The sequence below is a fragment of the Durio zibethinus genome, chromosome 27, assembly GCF_047325235.1.
Source record: "Durio zibethinus cultivar Kanyao isolate XHJ-2024 chromosome 27, ASM4732523v1, whole genome shotgun sequence".
Classification (NCBI taxonomy): Eukaryota; Viridiplantae; Streptophyta; class Magnoliopsida; order Malvales; family Malvaceae; genus Durio; species Durio zibethinus.
Window position 1 is genome coordinate 9046449 of NC_143188.1, and position 24901 is coordinate 9071349.

Genomic DNA, 24901 nt, shown 5'->3' on the forward strand with positions numbered 1-24901 from the left:
TGTATTTTATTATTTATTTAATTTATATTTATATATTATATCAATAAAGATATTATTTAATGCATTAATTTAATAAAAAAATTATATTTATATATAATTAAGTTATAATTATATTAAAAAATAAATACATATATATTTATTTATAACTTATCATCCATTAAAATTTAACATAAAAAATTATTTTTTTCATATTTAAAAATAATTCAAAAAAATTGTCATACTACGAAAAGGGCTCTTATTCTAGCAAAAATATTGAAACTTGTGAGTGTTAAAACGGAAAAAAAGAAAACCATAATTTTGGAAGACGCAAAAAAAAAAGAAAAATATTCCACTTGCAAGCATGAGGCAGTGGGAGTACTATTTTTTATTTATTTATATTTTATTTTTTTTATAAAAGGCAAATGATATGGCTATGGCCAACACCAACGAGGACAGCGAGTTCAATTGAAGCTTGGAAACTGAAGAGCACTTTCTTTCTCATGCAAAAAATTAGAGGAAACTCTTGGTAGCGCAGCCAGCCACTACCTACGCTACTAATAAGCAGCCAAGCAGCGGCGTCGGAGTGGGTTTGGCCCATTATTTGAAATCCGCATAGCTCTGACTACAAAGCTTGAGCCTTGAGCTATTATTAGCATGTGCAACTGCGTCCTCTGGAGCCCTCTCCCCTTTTCCATCATCAAACTTGGAAACTCAACCCTCAATAGCTCACGAATTCCAGGTACCCATTTCCCATTTATAAAAAATAATGGCAGAATACAGCTTTTTGAATGCAGTATGAAGGCAAGTCAATCTCCAAGGTCAGGCTCGGAGGGAGAGAGATATGGCCACCTGGAGTTTGAAGACAAAGGGAACAATGAATTGGAGCTCCAACGACGTCGCATCGATGCTAGCTTGGAGAAAATTAGTGACGAGGAATTGAAGGGCGAGAAGGGGAGTGGAAAAAGTGGAGATGAATTGGTTAAAATGGAAAGCAGGAGGAGGCAAGTGATGAAGAGGTCAAATATGGTGGCAAAGCAAGTGATAAGCATCCAATCTGCTCAAAGCTTAGGCTTTGTATCTCAATTATGGGTGGATACCGCTTCAGTAAGTGCTTTGCTCTTCATATTATTATTATTATTATTATTATTATTCAACGCAAACCATGTTATTTTGTTATTGCCAATTTTCAGCTGAATTTGGAATTTTGGGATTAATTGTATATCCATGAAATATTTCATTTCTACGAGTATCTTTACTGCTGAGTTCGGTTGTCGCCTTTACTGTTCACATTTTGATTCCAGAAGTACAAAGCAAAAAGTTTTCTTGGATAAAAAAGCAAGTGGTAGTATTATGCCGAATCAAAAAATTAACGTTTTGGATACCAAAATGTATGAATTATGATTTTGTTTATATATGGAACAATTATGTTTGAACATGTTTTGCGATTTTTTGTTTATTTTTAAACAAATATAATTTTGCTTTTTTGACTTGTTGACTTGCTGCAACTTTTGAGGCAGCAAAGTTAAGTAGCAAAAGTTACAACCAAAAGTGAACATGGGTGTTATTTGCGCAAGGTGTTAATACATATTGTATTGTTAATTTTTCAGTGGCTGGTGTTGGTTGTGGAGGTAAGGCCAAGCTTGCTTGCTGGGGAATCAGAAAGGTTTCTTCTACAAGATGTCAACAAGGTAATGGATCAATTTTTTTTTTGCATTTTCCATTAAGTACTGCTAATTGCATTCAAGTCAATGGTTCATGTCTGATGTCTCTATAATTTGCCTTTAACTATAGCTGAGTGCGTGTCTATAGGTCAAGGATTATGCTTGCTTCAGCCACTATTTTCAATTGCCTTCTTTGCCTGTAATTTTCTTCACCACAGTTTTCCTTTTCAGATAGTATTTAATTTTTTTTTTCTTTTTGCTTTCAAAGGTTGGTGATGTCGTGCTTGTTGAAGATGAGAGAGTGACGGAGAATGATTTTAAAATGATTAGACTTGAGACTCTGGTAGGTGTTGTTCCTTTCCTGTCTTGCTTCCACTGTTTGGATGTAAATCTTATCATTTGTGATTTATAGCTGCTTGACTATTCTTCCCATGTTATTAATTAAAGTTTTCTTGTATGGCATAGAGTGCTTTTATGCAAATTTTCTGCTATGTGTTTGATCCTATGAAATTAACTCATGTTTGGTATGATACAGAGATGACTACTAGTTGTTCATTTGAAGTGGAGTTGTATTCTTTCAGCTTGCAACTTTTAGGTGTTTTAGAACGTAGACTTGAATTGCAATGTAGAGCTCAGTTCTTATAGATTGCAATCTTTGACTGTTGAACAATGTCATGGTTCTGTCATCTATGGAAATTAAACAAAAAAACACTATTAATATTTACATGTCTTGGAGTCAACTGATTTTCATTTTCACTAAATTGGAAAGTTTGCACAAAATGATTTTTTAAGTGATGATTCTTATTTCTTTCATGGTTTATTGATTTATGATTGAAGGATGAAGCTGATATACTAAATTCCCATAAGATATCAAAATTTCCCCTTTGTTATGGTTATTAGTTATTTTCTTTTTCATCATTTATATCTTAGATTTTACTTTTGAGAGCTTAATTTTGTTATGTTTGTTAGGTAGGATACAGAGTTGTCACACCAAGACGTCGAAACATTGGGAAGGTGAGTACATACTTTATGCCCTAGAAATTCTCTGCTTGTTTCATTTGCTTTATAATTATCTTATAATCTATCTCTTATAATTCTAGGTGCGGGGCTATACTTTCAACATTAATTCAGGGGCTGTTGAATCTCTTGAGTTGGATTCTTTTGGGATATCCATCATTCCATCAAGTTTGGTAGTCTCTCTACTTTTTTTTAATCTTTTAATACAATTAAATATCGAGTGATAGAAGGATCAGTAGTTTTTACGGTCATAACTGGATTATGGCTCCAGGTGAGCACTTATGCTTTGCTTGTTGAGGATGTGCTGGAAGTCATAGCAGACACTGTAGTTGTTGATGAAGCTGCAGCCTCACGCATACAGAGGCTGACAAAGGTGTTTTGCTTGTCACTTAATGCTTCTATTTAAAAGTTCTTGCTTGCGGATTTCTTTTTGGGACCCATTGATGCTTGTTATTTTGTGTGTACTTCCACTCATTTAGATATACATGCCTATTGGTCCCCCAGTTTAACTCAGAAATACCACCTTTATGCAACAAGATTTCCATGTACATCCACTTAGAAAAAAGCTTAATCTAGCCCCTGCAGTCATAACTAAGAAGTCGTATTGTGGCAAACAGGAAAATTTTCCTGATTCTGGTTGACAAACATATAACTTTTCTACTGTTTGGACGATGTTTCTTCTGTAGTCTTTGGCTGACAAGATCTGGGCATCCATATATAGTAGCATATCAACATATTGTATGACTATTATATTTTTTACCAATATGTGGGCATTGTTATGATCCATGGATCTTCCTAATTATTTTGAGATTGTTAGTAATAACAGTTCTAGGCATCACTTGGAAATGCCTAATGCTACTATCTGGTTGTCAGTGACATTTGAGTCTGCTAACTTGGTTTAATACCCTAAGTTGGCTAATAAGTTTTATCATTTAGTTAGAGAAGCTGATATCTGCTTACAGAATTGAAAATGTTTGCCATGAGACATGCTTGCTAATATATTCATTTTTTTTAATCTATAATAAATTCTGCCATTAGTTAAATATCTGACCTGCTTATGCCAGGGTTTCTTGGATGCCCATAATGCTGGTATTTCCATAGAAGAGCACACGGAATATGCTGATGGTGAAGGGGCCATCAGATTTGGAGATGGTGGGAGAACTCGGAGAGGATTCTGTAGGCAGAAATCACATTCAAAAGTGAGGGAAGCAGAAGATGATTGGGAACATCCAATGGATTACTTGTGAAGTGGTTTAGGTCTCTATGCTTGATCTTTTTCTCCCTTTCCTTCTATGTAGATATATTAAATAAATTGGTAGTTATCCTTACAGCATTAATCCGCTCATACCTCCCTCCTCCCTCCCCCCACCCCTCCAACTTTATTTTTCTTTCTTCAAATTTTACATAATCAAAAGGTGTATATTATGTGAATGCAAGTAACTAAAATTTGAAGCCACTCGTTTTGTGGTAATTGTAATGCTCTGTATTCAACTTTCTTAAGGCTAACACAGACAAGGAAAGAGTGATATTGTATTCTTGGAGTGATTTTGCACTATTTGTTCCATTGCTGGCTTGCAGTTGCAGAATGGAATGGAACACCCGAAAACCAGGGATAGTTATATGATATAACAAAATATGTTCCAATTTTATGAAATATTGTATTCTGGGAGTCGCTTAAGCAACTGAAACAACAATCATGGTTTTTATTGGACCTGAAAATGAAATGGCAACCGGCAAGGAAGCAATAAATACTGACCAGCATTTGTCATCTTTGCCATTGAAGATGTTGAAACAGAACCCACCCTCTTAAACGGACAGACTAATGGGTGTCATTAGCCGCGCCCTGTTTCTTATTCTGGCGTAGCCTATATATCTATGTTTCTTCTATATTAATTACATTCATTTTTTTCTTTAATAACTCCAAATCTCAACAACTTCTTCTCATTGCTCACTTCATTTTTAATTATTATTATTATTATTACTATTATTATGTAGATAAAAAAAGAAAGAAAAAAAGAAGTGACCCACCAAATAAAGAAAAAGAAATGTACTTCTACTTTGTATTTATAAAGTAGTAGCCGTTAGCGCCTGCTCTTATTCAAATTCAAACACATTCTTTTTTCTTTTTCTTCTCTTCCTTTCCTTTTCTCGTCTTTCCCATTTTGTCTATATTTTCTTTGGTGAAAATCCCAAATCTCTAAGAATGGCGGCGGCTCAGTTTCATCTCAGCGGACGCAAAGCTCTCCAGCCAAAGAATAATACAGCCACCCCCAATGACAATGTAGTAGTGAAGCAGATAAAGTTAAAGTCCAAACAAGAATGGAGGGACGATTCCAACAAGGAGAACCTGAACCATCATCCCATCATTATGAACCCTAACGCTACTACACCCCCGAAGAAGAAGATGGAGGGAGCGTTGGATTTAGATTCGTCATTGGCGGAGGAACTCAGTGCCATCAGGAAGAAGCTGGAGCGGCTGAGGTTGGGTAAGGAGAAGACGGAAAAGATATTGAAAGACAGGGATGCAATGCTGCATTTGCAAATGAAGGAGATGGAGGAAAGGGGGCGGATTCAGAAGCAGCTTGAAATCGAGGTTGATAGGCTATTCAGATTAAAGGAGCTCAAATCTTATTGCCTCGTAAGTTATTAGTTAAGCAACCTCGGAGACTTTAATAATGTCTAGTATTTTATGATTTTTCTTCGTTACAAACCAACCTGGGAGTGTTTAATAATGTCTAGTATTTTATGATTTTGAATTCAGAGGATATCTCCAATAAAATCACTGAGGGAGAGACAACAGGGTAGGAAGCTTAATGAAGTGCAATCGCTGGTAAGTTAGTTGGTTTTGGGGAAATCCCCACGGTTACATTTCTTTCTGATTTCTGTTCTGATCCAAATGTTCAGGAAATAAAAGGTGCAGATTGGGAGGAGGAATCCATGGATGAAAACACATTGCAGAGTCCAACGCCATCAGATTCTTCTGAATTTGTTGGAGAGAACAATGATTAATCATGTCTGTCCAAGTCCAAGTCCAAACCCTAACCTTCCCCGCCGTATATATATAATTATGGATGGAAGAGAGCAATGAACGGCGGATCTTCGGTCTTCTTTTGTCATTTTCAAAGGAAATGCTATAATATAATATATATCTGATTGTAGTAGGTAACTGATCATGTTGAAAATTCAAATTCAGACAGGCTCTCTTTCACTAAAATCATCTTCTTTTTAATCCTTGCTTTGGTAGGGCGCCACAGCCTTCCCTGATAGAACACTGTTATCATCATCGATATTCTCATGCAAACTCTTCATTACCGCCTAGCCAAATATCAAACAAATTGTCCGAAGCTCAAACATTTTTTTTCTTTATCCAAATCTCCTGTTCTAACTTTGAAATGGACGTACCAGGGTGACCACAAGATCCAATAAAAAATAATCATGAAAATCACATCAAATAATGTAAAAGAAAAAGAATCATGGAAATGCCACAAAAATAGCATCCATTGGAAAATTCAAACCATGCCTTTTATAGCATTGTTATTGGTACACTAAGAAATATAGACCAAATTCTACAACTAGCTTTGGAAATGAATACCATCTGCAGGGGTTATGGTGAAAAAACAAGCATTAAACGTTTCATATGAAATGCCTTCTACAACCAGAAACTGGCATAAAGAAATAGCCAACATTAGCCTGTAGCCGCATCCAAGATCATCTTTGCCACAAAACGAGCCTCTGTTTTCTGTAAGAGTGGGACGTATGCATGCACCTAAGATGCTGAACAGCAGAGTTATGATTTTGCACAATCATCCCTCGAAGACCTAATTATATCCCTAAAAGAAAGTCCCTATAGCAAGATAAATATGAATGAAAGATTACTTTCAAAGTCAATGACCACAAACTCAAGATAAACAGAATGACACTTCCGAGATGATCAACCCTACACCTTCACTGCATGGATGACAGATCTCCAGATTCCACTAACAGAATTTCCAATGATTGTTGCAGTTTACACATGTTACATAGGTTATCATAGGTTCGTCTGCACTCCTTGCCTGCACTTGATAGTAAGTGGTCTTGCGTTGACCACAACGACCACACTTAAATTGATCTGTTATAGCCTTTGGTGCACTACCACGCTCACAATTAAATAGAGCCCTTTCTTTTATTTCTTTATTTTCATGTCGCCTCTGCTCACTGGCCATTTCCTCTGGGGTCATAGTGATAAGCATTTCTGGCTTTACTTCTCCCAGAAGAACCTTCCTCCTTAAATCTGGGTTGTTTGGATCCTTCATGTTGAAAATTATAGATCTGTACTTAAATTTTTGGGGCCCATTTGATTTACCCATGTTTTCAAACATCACAGATTCTACAGATATGGCAACCCAGATGGGATCACAAGCATTCACTTGATTCAACATTTCCTCATCAGTCTCAGCGGAAACTTTAGACAAGGCCTCTAAAAGAATCCCCCGGAATTTGTCATGCAAAGGATCATTACATTTGACCAATGATGTCAGCTTTGGAGGACCAGAAAGAGGCTGCGATGGTTTCTGTACATTCGACGCTTGTCTCTCATCCATGTAAATCTTTTCAACCCTACGAGTCTCTCCCCAATCTGTCATCTCAGCCATTGCAGTATCTCCATTTGCTTCCTTTTTCTCAACTTTGATGGGTTTTGTTGAATCACCTTTAGATAGTTTCTCAACCTTTAAAGTTTCTGTATTGGAGAGCTTTTCAGCCTTCACAGCACTTGGCTTTTGAAGTTTCTCAACCTTGACAGCACTAACAGTGTCATTTTTCTTGTTCTTGGTAGTCTCTTCAATAACAATTTTTTTTCCATAACTCAAGCAAGTCAGAAGCCACAGTTTGGATCTTCTCCCTAGGATGCTTTGTGAGAGGTCGAAGCCTTTTTCCAACATGTAATATGTATGGGAGTTAAATTTTCATGAAATGTACACATTCACCAACATCCATGTAACAAAGTAAATAACAAGATGAAGAAGAAACAGATGATAATGTCTTGGTCCACTAATAGGTTGAAATTGCCAACATTATTGTAAAGCTAACATCAGATCTGACAATAATTACTTGGATCTCCTTCAATGTCATTGAGCAATGAAGAAGATACGATTCAACTATAACTACCTGCAAGTTGTAATAGCATTGAACATCATGGCTCAATCATATACCAAAATTGCCCTTTCTACGTTAGTATGACAGCACACATAATTCATTTTTTTCATGATAAATCTACACATGAAAAATTAAAGAACATGGCATGTTGCTTTTCGTCCACAAATAATTCAAAAATTACAAACGCGTTTAACATGAAACTGGGTGCTACAAAAGGTGGATGGAAAATGATGGAGAGAAAAACTTTGTTTCCTTGCTATGTAAAAAAGAAAGGTGAGAACAAACAAAATGCGATGGAAGGATATTCTCCCACCAACCCAACAAATACATTGAGGCAAGGGTAAATGAGGAAGCTATAAGATATATCTTATTACACCTAATTATACAAGAAAAAAGAGGAAAAGAGCACAACTTTGGAAAGTAATAAAGTAGTAAAATTTTTAGTCTGCACTCTATTTCTTCTAACTTCCTTTGTATTCATAAATTTCTCTATCATTCCTTCTAGTCAGTAGTCAAAGTCATTCTATAACAGGGGAGCCTTACTTTGGTAATAACATAATACATTTAAGTATTTCTATATTTAGTACTAGAAGCGGTGCAATTTAACTGTCCTAAAAATTTAAAAAGCAAAAGTGTCAGACTCCAAATTGTGTATGTGTAGGTGTATGAAAAATCAAAAGATTCAGGCAATCCCGATTTGCCTAACATAGCTTATTTATACTTAAATGAACACAAGGCAATCAATTAAATCAGCTTCTCTGAAGTTTATAAACTGCTTCACTGCTTGCATATAGAATTAATAAACCTATCTATTCCTCTATTATACTAATATATATGTTTATATATTTATATAGAATTTGTTCTTTGCTTCCATTTGAAGAACCAAATAACGAAATATTTCGAAAAGGAAATTAATTGGCCTCCTAATCCGCAGTCACAAAATTGAAATAAAGATAAACTCAGAGACAAGTTAAATCCATATATGAGATAATTGTTTCATTGGAATTAAATATATTAATTGGGGGGGGGGAGAAAAGTGAAAAAACCTGATTAGAAACAAGAATATCGTAAGTGACGGGGAGAGCCTTGAGATGCTTCAACGCGTCCACGCATCTTGAAACCTCGGGGACGATGGAGGAAACGGCATCGGACGCGGCCAAAACAGCCGCTTTCTTGGCAGCCTCAAACAAATCCACCAGCCCCCTCTCCATTCGCCAAAGCGGAATTACCTATCCTTCACTTTTTGTAAGGACGTTTTGAAGAGAGACGAAACCGGCAAGGAAAGAAAAGAGAGCTTGTGGTTGGGTTGTGTTTTGTTTTCTTTGATTTGGTTTGGTTTGGTGTTTTGGACGGGATTGAGTCAAGATCCATGAAGAAGGGAATGGACGGTCAATGGTCATGCTTCGTTTATTTTCCAGCATTCAAGCTTTGGCCTGAACCTGGACTCATTCTGCTGCTGGGTTTTTAAATCTGTTTCCTTCTGGCTTTTAGTAATATATAAGGGCGAAAGAGAAAAGGAAAAATCAAAAGAAACAGAAATTCATTCTTCTTAATAATGGTTACATATAGTAAATTAGAAAGTTACAGACTAATTTAGTAATTTTACATTATCTTGAAAATTACAAATGCGTATGGTTCGAAAAAATCCAAAATTTTTTTTAGAATCTTGATTGTGAATATTTGATTTTTACATTTAGTTTAGAGTTTTTTAATTTTTGAAAAAATTATCATATTTTTAATAGTATTTAAAATTTTAAAATTAGAAATTCACCTCTCATTATGGTATTTAAAATTTCAATTAAAATGTTACTTCAATTTCAAATTTGATCTAAATAAAATTTTTTTTTATCTATGTTACCCTTATAAAAGAAAAAGGCAAGTCTAGAACTGAAATTAAATTTTATTTTAAATTCATTACAACATTTCTTACGTCCAAATGCTATAATTAATATATTTTTGTTGCATTTTCAATTTTATTTTATAGCTATCTATTATGGCTTTTCTTAAATAAACATTGTATTTGAGTTGAGAAGTGATATGAAATATGGCTATTATGGCGTTTTAATCAAGAAATGTCATAATTAAGTTAATCAATTATGGCGTTTCTTTGTTAAAACGCCTAATAACCACATTTCATTTTTTATTTTTTTTTATCGAAAATTGTATTTCTGACATTATAAATGTTATAACGTCTAATCAAATTTAAAAGAACATCTTTTTAAGATATTAATTATGACATTTCTACATATAAAACGCTGTAAATTGATGTCTTCATCATATTTCAATAACAAAAATCACTTTTTTATTTTTATTTTAACATAATAGAGCTTAAAGCAAATATTTTTCTATTTCAACCAACTTCAGTTTTAACATCTATCATTTAAACTTCGTCCTATTAAGTTTATTTGCATATTTTTTCAATAAACGATGTGTCTACTATCTATTACCTAATTATCTGTTTTGCATTATTTGTTGCATTGAAATGTTTTCTTTTTTTTAGATCTCGTTTAGATCTTGATTAATAATATGTTGATATATCATATGTAAAGCTTCTTTTTGGTTTTAGCTTTATCCATAAATGTTTTGTTATCGGTTTATATTTTGTTTTTGGATGTTTGATAGATTCCATATACCATATGCAAAGATTTGCATTCCAATTATGTTTTCAACATTAACGAGAATCTGTCTTCTAAACAGTTTATGACTTGTTTATCACTAAACAGAAGATGCAATTGGTTACAGTGCTTATGTTACATTTGAATTAGATAAATACTTTGTTGCATATGTTAATTATTGTTTCTATGACTTTAACTGTAATAAACCATAGAAAATGACACAAAGTATCTTATAGTAAAGCATTTTATGTAGGCTACATATTAGAAAGTTAAACTTAAATGCAATGATTTTTAAGAACGATAAACAATGTGTAGATAATACCAAAATGGAAAAAGAGTTTTTGTAAAATTATATTATTTGCTTCAAACAGAATGAAGATTACAAGCATTTAGACATTTGTCAATAGAAAAATGGTTATTGGTTTCCTCCATATAAAAAATAAAGTTATGAAGCATTAAGTAGCTAGATCTGGAGAGACAATTAGTAGGCAATTTCATTTTTTGTTGAATTATGTTTTGAGACTACATACGCTGTTGTTTAAAATATTCAAACCGATACAAAAAAATTCAATAGATAATAAATAAAAATGGTAAGGATTATTTGGGTGCCATAGATGGGACACACATCAATGTCAATGTAGATGTAGTTGAAAAGCCTAGATACAAAACTAGAAAAAATAAAATTGCTACTAATGTCATTGGTATTTGTACCCCAAATATGCAATTCATATATGTTTTAATAGGATGGAAAGGTTTTGTAGCAGATGGTAACGTGTTAAGGAATGCTATTACATACAAGAATAGGTTGAGGATCCCACAAATTATTAACTTTAATAAGTTAGTTTAGTTTATAATGGAACGCATTTTTTTATGTATTAATATTGTTCCATTGTAATAGGTAATTACGATTTATGTGATGTCGGATACACAAATGAGAATGATTTTTTTGTACCTTATAAAAATCAAAGATACTATCTTAATGATTGAAGGGTAAGACTCCAATCGCCGACCCTGTAGAAATACTTCAATATAAAATATTCTTAGTAAGAAATTATATTGAGAGATGTTTTAGTATATTAAAAGTTAGATGGATAATTTTAAAGGAAAAATCATTTTATTCAACAAAAAAAAATGTAGAATCATTTCTGCTTGCTGCTTTCTTTATAGTTTTATTAGGTCTGGATAGTAATTGACCCTATTGAAAGTGATGTTGCTGAATGAAGTAATACCCAACAAGATATATCTAAACATCAAGATTTAATAATGCATACTAAGCCAACTGAATCTTAAACTCAGTTTAGAGACAATTTGGCACATGAGATGTTCACCAATTGGTTGCAATCTCAAGGATAATGACATTATAGATTTTTTTCTTATAATTTGCTCATTTTAATTGAATTATGTACCATATGGTTGAGTGTACAATTTGGTTTCTATCTCTGTTTAATAAATATTTATATGATCTTTCTTTTTTTGTTAGTGTCTAGCGTATATGACAAATGTTTACAGTAATATTTGTTTTCTTTCTATGTCTATTAGTTTACATCATGCCCTAATATAGACATTTTATTTTTCTTTAGTTTTTTATTTACTATATTGATATTGTTGCATGATGTCTAACCATGTAATTAAGAAATCTACATATCTTTTATTTCATGTCAATCCTTCTCAATCTATATGAGGCCTACCCAAAAAAAGAATAGAAAGCTTGAGGGTAGGTAAACCATTCATGGATAAGGGAGAAAAATTCATATCTGGTTTAATGCCTACGTGCTTTGGCAAATGATCCTAGATGAAAAATAAATAATGAAACATTTTGTGTTGGATATCTAGGGTATCTTGAACATATGCTAGAGCAACTCATTCTTACTTTCCAACTTAAAGCCACTTCTCACATCAGTTGATGCCATTAAATCAATGAATGCTACTGACAATGCTTATTTTTCTTTAGAATTTGACACTCGTCATGAAGGGAATATGAAGAGAGTAGAAGAAAAAGAAAAAGAAAAAGAAATTGGTTTAGTTGTTCCAAGCAACACAAGGATGTTGTCAAGCAAAAAGCATTCTATGAGCGAACATGAACCAATTGCTGAATTGGTTAAGCACATAGGCAAACTTAGAGCTACATATGATAAGGCTATGAGTCAAATAGAGGGCATTTCAGCTTTCTTCAAGAAATAAGTTGAGAGTAGTGATAGAAGAATGTCACTTTTCAATAAATTAATGCAATCGATTGATGAAATACTTGCTGCTGGTGAGTATATATTGAAAAAAAATCACAAAGTAAAGTTTTTCTTTACACTGCCATATGTATTTAGAAAGGATTACAAATGAAAACAGTTAAACAAATGTAATGCTTATCGCCATGTAATGCTTATCGCCTATTCTTTAACTTTCTTATTCTTGGACACATGTAGAACGTAATATATATTGTCAGCATTCATATATTATGTTGCAAATAGATTGGTAGGTTATAAGTTTGTTTTTTTAAATTGAATTTAATATTTAATCATGTATATATGACTTTTTTCATATTTGTATATTATAGAACAAAAATCGTACTTGTATAAATCATATAATTTTTAATTGAATTATTATATATAAAAAAATGGTCGTGATATGTTCAATTGAAATAATTGAGATTTGTGATTTTATAAAATTTAACAACTATACATTATTGTGAAGTACAAAGAATTTAGAATTATTGTATAAATTTACACAATATAAGTTATCCTCAATTCTCAATATGCAAATGTGGATACGTAGTCACACTATTCTTTTTGAACTTCATCAATTTTTTCTTGTGTGAAGTTATCCTTATTCACCCACTATTTACAAAATGTAAGGACTCAATGTCAATTAATTTGCATTATATATATGTTTAACAGAAACATATTAGTTAGTAGATGGTATTTTATACTAACCTTATATTGTGTTCTCATTAGATCATATATAACATCTCCTTCATGAAACAAATGACATAATATCCATATCCTACATGTCTTGGTTGATAGGAACTTGAAAATTAAATTGAGTCAGTAGTCAAACATCTTTTTAAATAAATTTAACATAAAAGAATATATTATACACTTACTAATAATGTCACCCATTTGAACTTTTTATTTTTATGAATTGTACCAATTCCCTTGAATCAATACAAACGAATTCGTAAACATAAATACTAGTAATTTTATATACATAATTTTATCAAAGATATTTTATCACTTTAACCCAGGTTCGGGTTTCGCAATTAGGCTTTAATCATAATTTTTTTGGCCCATTACAATGTCTAGTTTCAAATGCTCAAGGGTAAGGTCCAATGTAGGCTTATGGTGAAGCTTATTGTATCGGCTCGAATGAACACCTACTTGGCTCGATAAAGGCCCATTCTTAAAAGCCCATTAATGGCAATAATAATAATAATAAGTATATAAGCATATAAAATTAAAAATTAAAAATTAAAAATTAATTTTAACTTGGGCTCGATTTTGAAATTAGATCGTAATCTTAGATTTTTGGACCTATTACATGATCCATTTCTGAATATTTTAGGATGAAGCCCAATAAAAACCCCATAATGAGGTTCGTTGCATAAACCCAAGTGAAATCCAAAAAAAAAACCCAATAAAAGGACCCCATAAAAAGTTTCTTTTGTTTTTTAAAAGCCCATAAATGGACCCAAAATTAATTAAAGAGTCCAATCTTGACCACAAAGTTAGCGAAGTAAAAGCCCAAAAAGCATAAGTTGGTTTCAAAAAAATCCAAGATATCGCCCTAAATAAAAAACCCATTTGGCCCATTTTAAATGTGGCATGCATGGGAGTTTTAAGGGGAAAAACTGCTGTAAAAACAAGTTGGCATGTATACCCGACAAGTCATGCATGGGAACTGAAAACCAGTTGAGAAAAGGAACATTTAGCGTGAGAGAGGGACGTGCAAAAAATGGGGAAGAACTGAAGAGCAGTTTCAAGGGAAAGCAAACAAAAAAACAAAAGGAGGCAAGGGTTTTTTAGCAAAAAAGAACTGCCAGTAGAGGCCAGACAAGGAACTAAAAACTGGAAAGGAAAAAGCTTTCATGCGCTGAAGGAATGTAAAAGGCTTGAGAAGGAAAGAGTCGAACCTGGAAGTTGCAGCAAAAAAAAAAAAAAAAAAAGAGAAACAAAACCTGGAGGCGGCAACCAAAAAAAGGCATGGGAGAAGGGAAGCAAAAAAAAAAAAAAAGGTTGTGGAGAACGTAAGTAAGAAATCTGAGCTCAAGGTGCAAACAGCAAAAGAAAAATAAGCAGAGCTGGGAGGCTAACAGGCGTCAAACAGTGGGGAGGAAAAACTGAAGACCACAACGCAAGAAGTGGTAAAGAACGCACCAGGGGAGCGTGAGGAAGGTGGCGAGCAAAAAAGCGGGAACACCCAAGGCAGTGGCTAAATAAAGAAATCGAAAACAGCGAAAAAATGTTAGAAGAAGAAGTGTAAAGTGGCAGCAGAATAAAAACGCTACAGCAGAAGCGAAAAGGGAGCAAGAAAGCAAAACAAAAGAATAGCAAAAAAAGAAAGGAAGCAGGCGTATAAAAAAAAAGGACAGGAGAAGAAAGCCCCAAAAGAAGTTGAAGCTCGCAAGAAAGGTGGTGTTAATTTCTGATAAGTTGTATACATGAAATAATAGTAACATAGATGCATTATCATGTTATACCATGAACGAAGAGGTTAAAAACTTAACTGTTGTTTTTAAAAGCTATGGGATCTCTCGGTCGAAGGCCAGAAGATAAGAAGTGTGTTATGTTGAGTGTTGTTCTGACTTGGCGCAAGAGTTCCAGCTTCTTGCGTTGGTTATATCCAATGTTTATGGAATTGTCCATGCTTTTTTGGTGCACTGGTTTCCTTTTTTTTTTTTTTTTTTGGGTCTCTTGTCTGGGTGTATTATGGAAGTTTAAAGCTTCACTCATTTACTGTTTGTTAAGCCTATATTGATGTGGGTTGTTGATGGCTCATGATGGTTCATGGGTTATTGATGGTGCATTTGTGTATGGTTTATTTGTGGGGTAACATGAATGTGCATGATTCATTCTTGCTTGTTAGATTCAAGTAAGCCTTCATTAACCAAATCAGAGGTTGTGTTAAATCATGAGAAGGAAGGGTTCAAAAAGGTTAAAAAAGAAAGCTAGTTTCGTTCATAGCTTGTTTGTTCTCCATAAAGTTTATATTTATGCAAATTTCATGCCATTCATATTTCTTTTATGTTGTTTGAGTTTAATTATGATTTAAATTCTATGCATTTTTTTATATTTCCATGTTGATTAAATTTCTATGCTTTAATTTTTATGCAACTTAATGTTCTAAGCTTTGAATTACTTATGATGCAATTAGTTCTACATGCACTTTAAATTAGTTAATTCCATCATGTTTTTCTTTAAAAAAAAAAACTAATAGTAAATGATAAATATAAAAATATATATAATAAAAATAATAAAATACTAATAATATTTTAAATTCTTGCTTAGATGTTAAAGGGAATTAAAAATCGTGTTTTAATAATTTTAATTTTGCTTAGATGTTGGAGAATTATTAATTAATATAAATAAAATATTAAAAGATTAATAAATAATGATAACAAAATTTTATTAAAAAAATATAAATAAAAATATGAAAATTTATTTTTTAAAAAATTATAAAAAGTAACTTTTTCCGAAAGTTTACTTAGATATTGGAGATTTTTAGAGAGGTTCGCAAATTCTTAAAACCCTAAAACCCTAATATGAAATCCTAAAGCAAAACCCTAATGCGAGACCCTAAAACCGAAACCCTAGGTGAAATCCAAAAGCCCTAAAGTAAAATCCTAATGCGAGACCCCAAAATCAAAATCCTAGGTGAATTCCTAAACCCTAGGTGAATTATTAAACCCTAAGCAAAATCTTGAAACCTTAGTTCCAAGACCTAAACCTTAGTTCTTAAATGAAAACTTAAGCATTAAAGTCCCAAAACTCCAAAATCATCTTAAATTTTTAAAGATTGTATGAAAACCTTTTGTGAAATAACTTATTTTCGAATATCACTTATATGATGGTGTATTTAAAAAATTTTATTTCATTAATAATTTTCATATAATTTCATATTTTAAAATAAAATAATTAAATAAAGAATAAAAATAGGATTTAAAATATAAAAAGTAGCATTCAAACTCTGTTTAAAAGTTGGAGAATCTAAGTGGTATTTTTATATTTAAGGACTCGATCTTAAATTTGCATCTCCTCATCATTTAGGACACGTTTGCATATATTTATTTTCTTGCACTCATCATGCGTATACATGCATTTCAATTATTGTTATTTATGGATTACTATAGTCTTTTCCATTTTTATTACATAAATAAATAAATAAATTAAAATAATATTTTATGAAAATAATTTTTGATACTTTACCTAGATGTTGGAAAGTCATCACTAATTATCATTTTCAAATAATATTATTTTTATTTCTAAAAAACTGTTGTGGTAAATCTTAAATGAAAAGCAATATCTTTGAATTCTGCTTTTATGTCAGATAGTTTTAAGATATTTCTTTAATTTATCAATTTTCATAGCATTTTAAATAAAAATTTTTAACAGTTTTATTTTTTAAAAATAAAGGGAATTATAATTAAATTTCATATAAAAATTATTTTTGTCCAAAATTATAAATAGCGCATGATTAATTGATATCAATTTTGTAGGTGTTGTGGGGTGTTAATTCTTTCGTAGCTTAATCGGCTCCTTAACCCATTATGGCTTTCGTAGACCAAAATTATTTTTTAAATAAACTTTAAACCTATTTTATTATTTTATTAAAAAGATAAAATTTTTAGGTAGCCAATCACACCCTCAAAAAGATTGGTGGCAACTCCTCTTATTTTTATGATTTTTAATTTTTACATTTAGCAATTGAGTCTCAAAACCAATATGTTATGATAGTAATTACACAAAAACACATTTTAATACAATGATACTTTATATGTAAATGTAATACCTCTTACTTATATTGGAAAGTTCGGGTTTAGGCATTAAATTTTTTTCTCTAGAGTTAAATGAGTAAGGAGTAAATGTATTCATATCAATCATAACAAGCTGCCAATGACCTCTAATGCATGATAATGTTAAAATATATTACATGTAAAAACTATAGAATCTTGATATCATACATAAATCAAATTGTTACTACGAAATGACCTTACCATGAATTATAAGGTGTCAGATAATATTCGAATTGTTTTTACAGTGATTGACCCACATGACGAGCATGACTAATGAGAGTCTTAGAATCATGACTAATAAAATTTGGGTCGATGAATATATATATATATATGTTAGTTTATTGTCTCTCATTCGACCCTCTATACAAGAAGTTGCATGGTGAAAATGAACAGCATCATACCATTATACACAATATAGGAAAAAATTGTCATAAATATATTTAAATTAAATTATAAGCTAACCTCATATATGAAACAATTTTAGCAGTCGATATTTCTTTCATCCCACAAAATGTGTCAATCTTTAGCTACACTATGTATGTAGTTGAGGGATAATCAAATAATCCATTCTTGACCTCCATGGTTTTATAATCTCCTTCTAATAAACGTTTACGTGCATAAGTGAATAGCATATTCTTGGCAAACTACATAGGTGTGATGATCTGAGGCTGAACCTCATATTACAAACAAATATAAAATATTATTCTTTTTAACAATTTCAAAAAATATATGTCAAATTAAAAAAATTAGCCTAATTAAAAAAAAAAAAAACCAAGATGTTGATTACTGGAGAAAGGGTTTGCTATAAGACTTGATTCGTGAATTCATTTTTGAGTTGGATGTTGGTAACAGACTGACTTCAAGCCTACTACCAATATTGCTTCTAATGCTACAAGTCATTGTTGTTGCTCATTAAGGTTTTGCTTATACTCATCAAGTCGTTGCTGTTGTGACTCTATTATGGCTTCATATTTAGCATTTTTTGTTGCGTGGAGTTTCAGTTGATTCTTGAAGAATTGTGTTGGAGAGATAAATCTCCCAACCCCTCGAACATGACCAAGTCTCTCTTTTAATCCTAAAGATAAAGACAAAAGATCTTTACCATAATCGGTTTGCAACTCGCCTGATTCTTATCTTATAGCAAATTTATCCTAAAACACAACATCCAATTGAGTAACTAACTAAATAAAATATTTAAACATGCATAAAAGTCCATTTCACATACATGATATAAAAACAAAATAAACTTGTAGATATCTTATTTCGTTCTAGGCGGGCATCCAAATTCTCTATTTTGATTTTGTCGAGATTGTTGGGCTTTGAGCCCAATGTATATTACTTTGATGTAGGCTTTACCCCTACAAATATTTTATTTTTATTTGTTTGTTTATTCTTTAATAAAAACTAAACAAATAAAAAAAAGAAAGAAAAGAAAATCAAACCAAAATTTCTAGAAATCCTATACAAAAATTAGGCAAAAAAGAATTTTTAAGATTTTTTCTTAACCTACATGAAATAAGAAATCAAATAAAAAAATATCATAGAGCATTAAAGCTAGGGTTTTTGTTAAATTGATTTTACCTGAATTAAAGGGATTTAAAAAATCTTTGACAATTAATGGAACCCTAAAATTTTTTTACTAGAAAATCTCTATAAATTGTTCTAAGGTAGAAAAAGAATAGGGGATGGGGAAAAAGATTATATGAAAACTCTTGAAAATTTTCTAGAAATCCTATACAAAAATTGGGCAAAAAGGAATTTTTAAGATTTTTTCTTAACCTACATGAAATAGGAAATCAAATAAAAAAAGATCATAGAGCATTAAAGCTAGGGTTTCTATTAAATTGATTTTACCTAAATTAAAGGGATTTAAAAAATCTTTGACAATTAATGGAACCCTAAAATTTTTTTACTAAAAAACCTCTATAAATTGTGTTAGCTTTTTAGGTGAGATGGTGATCCGAGAGGAGGGGTGAATTGGATTTCTCCAAATTCTTTCCAAACAATGATTTAAATATAGTTGAATAGAAATTAAAACAATAAACACTTTTGATGAAAATATAATGCAAACAATAACAATTAATGAACCTAAAATCAAATATAAACAACAATAAATTGTAAGGAGATAGGGATAGAGAAATCAAACACAATGATTTATAAAGATTCGATCATTTTCCACAAGGCACCTACGTCCTCTCTTCTTGGTTATCCATACCAAGGCTTCAATCCACTATTCTTGAATTGAAAATTACAACCTATTTTTTCTTTTTAAGGGTTCAAATAGAAACCTCTAGCCTTTATAGTATTTTATCCAATCTCACTACAAAGCTCTCAAGAGGATACCTCACCTCTTGTTCTCTTCCACCATTGTATATTAAAGGTAATTTTGTAAACAATAAAACAACCTTTCTAAGGTTAAGTGTTTACTAAGTTTAGTATAAAAAAATGATGAACGAACAACAAAAATAATTTGGATGCAATAAATACAACGATATAGGCTTTGAAGCTCTAAAAAATCTTGATTATTTGAGAGAATAAAAATATGGCTTGTTAGCTCTTACTCTTTTGATGTATCAATCTTTTTGGTGTGTTAAAGTACCCAATTTATAGAGAAATTGAAGAAGTAGCCATTGGGAATGCTTGGGAAGTGAAAGTAGCAATTGAATGCTTGATAAAATAGTCATTGGAGATGTCTTTGCCCAGACCCAATCGATCCCTTCCATGAGGAGATCGATTGGTTCATGTTTTGAACCAATTTACGCTTGAAAATAGCCTAACCGATCAATCTTTTTTTGTAGGGGATCGATTGTTTAAAGGGGTGATTGATCCCCTACATAGGGTGATCAATCCCTTCTTGCTATTTCAATTAACAATTCATTTCTGGGTAAAAAACCAATCGATCCCTTCCCTGAGGGGATCGATCATATCCAAGCTGGGTGGTTGTTTTTCATTTTGTACTCTACTCACTAATTTGATCATAACTTGGGTTATACAAATCCAAATCACAAACCGTTTAAAGATTTAGAAACTAGACTTAAAGGGTTTCTATCGATATAAGGCCTAATTCACTGTATACGAATTATAGTGAATTTTCAAAGTTATCCCTTGTGCAGTTTTTAGACAATTGTAGAGTATCTAGTAAAAATTTAAAATCTTTTCTTAGAAAATTTAGATTTAGATTTTGTTTATCAATTAGAAAGTAGACTCAAACAGCTTTTCAACCATGTAAAATTCAAATATTAAAATTTTATGAATTAATACAGAAAAATAAAATAAGTCCAATGTTGAAAAACTTTATTCTAGTAAAACAATTTTCTTAAGTTAATCTATTTCTCAAAACCAATATTATCAAAATTGTATTAAGTCCAAAATGAATAAGTTTACTTTAAAAACAACAATTGGACTTTCATTTAAGCTCAAATAAATAATTTTTAAAGATAGATTTGCTTTGAGAAATATGAAAATAAAGAAAGGTTTGTTTACACTTTGAAAAACATATTATTTATATAGTGCCAAAATATAAAACTTAAGAACATGTAGTAAAGAAATCTTTTTCAAAATCTTGATCAAGCTTATTTAGCTTAATGTTTTGTCATTTCAAAATAAAGATCAATTCAAGGCTAACAAATTGTTTTAAGGTAGACAAATAATAGGGGATGAAGAAAAAGATTATATGAAAACTCTTGAGAAATAAAGGAGAGGAAAATCATTTAGAAAAAATATACAACCTCTGGCACTAGGTTTTTTATTTTTTCTTTTTGGAATTCTTTGTAGAATTTGAAATTATAAGGATTTATTCTAATAAGCTGCGTAGCCCAGCCATTTAGTCGAGCCGACTTCAAGTTTAATTAATTAATTTATTTATTTGATTATCTATTATTCTTTAAATATATTTTTATAAAATATATTTAAATAAAAGTCTTACCAATAAATTGGAAGGCAATCAATTTTTTTAAAAGTAAGATTTTACCAATATATTGAAAAACCTTATAACCTTTTTTTTATTTTGAAAAAAAAAAAAACCTTACCAATAGATTTGAGAGCTAATATTTTATTTTCAAAATAAGATTTTACCAATATATTAGAAAGTTTTATAATTTCCTAAAAAAAATCAAGTTTTAAAAAAATAAAAAAATAAAATAATATTTTATATCTTTTTGCATAAAATCCTACCAATAAATTGGAGTATAATTTTCAATAGAAAGAGTTACCAATAGATTGGAGAATATTTTTTACTATAAACCTAGTTTATAGGTATTTATTTTTGGAATAAAAATTAAGTGAATTTGATTATAGACGTTTTTTAAAGCGTGACAAATAGTCTCATTGAATGCTCTTGATGTGAGAAAATATTATTAAATTATTACAAACATATTAAGTCATTTAAGAAAAATTTTCAATATTAAATTATTTGGTAAATTTTAAATATGTTTTAAAGACTTGCATAACTTGAAATCAGACTGGCATTTAAGAAAAATTTTTAATATTAAATTATTTAGTAAATTTTAAATATGTTTTAAAGACTTGCATAACTTAAAATTAGACTGGTACCATCTTTTGGATGGGTGCTATGAGGGTACTACGAGGGTGCTATAATATTTTTCACACATAACCATATTCCTGAACCTAAATTTTAATTTCGTGGACTAGAACCTATTATTTAAAGATACCTAGGTTAATTTTGCTCTTCTTTAAATAGGACAGATTTTGTCATGTGATCAATCATATCTTAACAAAAAAGATTGGTGGTAACTCATTTAGTTTTTGTTTAGCAGTAGGTCAGCGAATCATACCTTATGATAGTTTGAAGACTCCACTAGAAAGATCAAGAGTCAGGCCAGTAAATAATTTCTTGTTATCCAAGCCTAACCTAATAAATTTTAGATTTTTTTCTCTTGCTTGTATTTATTTATTTATTCATTTTATATATCCATCATTCATTTGTATATGCATAACATGAGCTCTACACCCTAGTTCTATCCCTTATAAGGAAGTAAAGTATCTATGCTTTTATGAGATTTTATGTTTTTGCATGGGCTAGTGAAAAACCTTTACTCAAATTGAACTATTTTCGCTTGTAGCCTATAATGGGTAAGGGTTGGAGTGCTTTACTAGTCTATAGTAGACAATCATGCAAGGAACAATTTGAAAACCCTTAGATTGTCAAAACTATGAACATACATGTAAATAAATCCTAAGGGTCCAAACCTAGGTTAGAGCTTTGCTTTCCCTTATGTTAGAAATTCCTAAATAGGACATATGATGAGAAATTTATTCTACTTATAAATTTATGTATTTTTTTAATATTATTTGCATATTAACACTTTATGTTGTCCTTGGTATTTATACATTGTTTTTTATATATATTATATAACTATTAACTTTTTTTTTCAGTATGCATACATTCATATCATTAGGTTTAATATAAGAAGTAATTGTCACAAAATAATTTTAATAAAAAAATTTAGTTACATTTATGGAAAGCCTAGAAAGCCCTTTACTAGCCTAAAAAAAGGAGTTTAAAAGAGTTGAAACTTGTAAACAAAATGTTAACAAGGGAAGTTCAAGCACTTGAATAATAAAAGGATGAATGAAAAAATTTATTCATTGACCTTATCATAACACAGTCATCAACCAATTGAGAACTGTCCAACTTTTGACAAAAAATAGACAGTTGCAAGCAAAGCTATAAGAAAAATAGGTAGTGCTCTATAAAGCACAAAGGCACATCCAAATGCTAAATAGAGTTATGTTGAAATTGGAACATAAATGAAAGCTGTGAATGAAGAGTACAAGTAATTAAATGAGGCATATGTGAGAAAACATAATCAGTACTGTGGCTATTTATAAAGCCAAGGACATGGTATAAAATATTAAGAAATAGAAAACAAGGGTGCCACTAATGGGAACACATGGCTAAGTACTGTTAGATTTTTTTAATGAAGTGCAAAGCTAGTATCGACAAATTAAAAAAAATTTTCTCAGTAAATTTTAGACTTTTCACAAATGTAATATTGAATTTAGTTAAAAAAAATTTAATTTAGTAAAGATTTCTTTGATAAAAATTGTTATGTGTTAAATTTTCCTTTTTGCATTCATTCTCATGCATAATCTGATGGTTTCATAAACATCATTCTAAATTTACACTATAATTGTAGGAAATCAAGGTTCAAAGATAGCTCAACAGTAGTATTACACCTCAGCCCAAGCTAGAAAAATGAAATAAGATAATATAAGCCATGTTAAAAAATTAGAAAAAGCCTAAAAAGAGATTAAGGGAGAGCTAAACAAAATCTTTGAGGCATTGGGCAAATTGAATAAAGCAAAGGCAATAGAAGAAAATGTTTCACATGACATTGTTAATCCTCTCTATCCTTCAGGTTATGGCCCATATCAAGCCTAATCCATTCCAAGCTTTCCATCACAATAGTTTGCATTTTCAACCAGCTATACTTACTTAAAAAATGTCACTTGCACCCAACAAAGAGAATGTGTAACACTACAACAACCTTGCCCTTGCTAACAAGGCAATTAAACCAATCTGAGCTCCTAATTTGGACGTCTCAAATGAGAAATTGAAAATGGTTGAGGCTTAGAAAGATTCAAAAACTGATTATAAGATGAACATGCTCGAAGAGAGGTTGTGAGCTATTGAAGGGATAGATTTTTATGGCTTTATGGGTGCTATCGACCTTTATTTAATCCTAAATATTGTGATTCCTCTTAAATTTGAAGTTAAAAAGTTGAAAAGGTATAATGGTACTAAGTGTTCAATAATTTATGTCACTATTTATTGTAAAAAAATGGCTGCCTACATCAGTGATGAAAAGCTATTAATGCATAAATTCCAAGATAGCCTTATTGGCTCAACTACAAAGTGGTATGTTCAGCTAGATTGAACTAGCATCCATTCTCGGAATGAGCTCACTCCAGCATTTATCAACCAATATCACCACATAATTAATTTTGCCTATTATCATTTTTTTTTACAAAATGTGGGGAAGAAGGCAATTAGAGTCCTTCAAAGAATATGTCTAACAGTGAAAAGACATGTCTGCTCAGGTCCAGTCACCATTGACCAAAAAAGAGACAATAGTTTTGTTTGTGAGTATTTTGAAGTCACCCTATTATAAAAAGATGATAGGGAACGTGATTTAAGACTTTGCTAACATGGTAATGTTAGGAGAAATTATTGAAAATGCCATTTGTAGACATCTAATTTTGTGAGGAACAATCTAACATAGTTAAATTGGACCCATTTTATGAAACACTAAAATGGAGATTGAAATCAGTGGTTTAAAGTGATCGATTTCCTGGCCTAAAATAAAAAAACCCAAAACCAAAAAGTGAAGCTTGAAATCAATAAAATGGAAAGGCCCAATGACGAGTTTAATTCATAGCCTAATCATGATCAATGAGTAGCCCATTCTAAGGGGCCCATTTAGATGCTCTAGATATGTTTAATTATAAAAAAAGGATAAGTTCAAATTGGTCAT

General features: G+C 31.2%; 3 protein-coding genes across 3 annotated transcripts; 2 read left to right on the top strand and 1 right to left on the bottom strand.

The window, feature by feature from the left end:
• The first annotated feature begins 421 nt into the window (after positions 1-421).
• Positions 422-4194, top strand: LOC111279731 (uncharacterized). The gene is made up of 7 exons (XM_022866758.2): positions 422-1083; positions 1587-1667; positions 1909-1983; positions 2610-2654; positions 2741-2830; positions 2929-3030; positions 3722-4194. Exons 1-7 carry the CDS (start codon positions 634-636, stop codon positions 3902-3904), a joined length of 1026 nt encoding a protein of 341 aa, XP_022722493.2. The 5' UTR covers positions 422-633; the 3' UTR covers positions 3905-4194.
• Positions 4195-4697: 503 nt separating this feature from the next.
• Positions 4698-6079, top strand: LOC111279916 (uncharacterized). Its single transcript, XM_022866982.2, has 3 exons — positions 4698-5295; positions 5419-5487; positions 5562-6079. The coding sequence occupies exons 1-3, from the start codon at positions 4861-4863 to the stop codon at positions 5664-5666; spliced, it is 609 nt and encodes a 202-aa protein (XP_022722717.2). The 5' UTR covers positions 4698-4860; the 3' UTR covers positions 5667-6079.
• Positions 6080-6137: 58 nt separating this feature from the next.
• Positions 6138-9307, bottom strand: LOC111279917 (transcription elongation factor TFIIS-like). The gene is given in 3 exon segments (XM_089756525.1): positions 6138-7492; positions 7494-7574; positions 8837-9307. Coding segments are annotated over 3 exon segments (1104 nt in total). The 5' UTR covers positions 9002-9307; the 3' UTR covers positions 6138-6634.
• Between the last annotated feature and the right edge of the window lie 15594 nt (positions 9308-24901).

Coding starts and splice junctions, on each gene's coding strand:
- LOC111279731 (XM_022866758.2), top strand. CDS start 634: ATGTGCAACTGCGTCCTCTGGAGCCCTCTCCCCTTTTCCATCATCAAA. Junction 1,668..1,908: donor TTCTACAAGATGTCAACAAG/GTAATGGATCAA, acceptor TTGCTTTCAAAG/GTTGGTGATGTCGTGCTTGT. Junction 2,655..2,740: donor GACGTCGAAACATTGGGAAG/GTGAGTACATAC, acceptor TTATAATTCTAG/GTGCGGGGCTATACTTTCAA.
- LOC111279916 (XM_022866982.2), top strand. CDS start 4,861: ATGGCGGCGGCTCAGTTTCATCTCAGCGGACGCAAAGCTCTCCAGCCA. Junction 5,296..5,418: donor AGCTCAAATCTTATTGCCTC/GTAAGTTATTAG, acceptor TTTTGAATTCAG/AGGATATCTCCAATAAAATC. Junction 5,488..5,561: donor TTAATGAAGTGCAATCGCTG/GTAAGTTAGTTG, acceptor CCAAATGTTCAG/GAAATAAAAGGTGCAGATTG.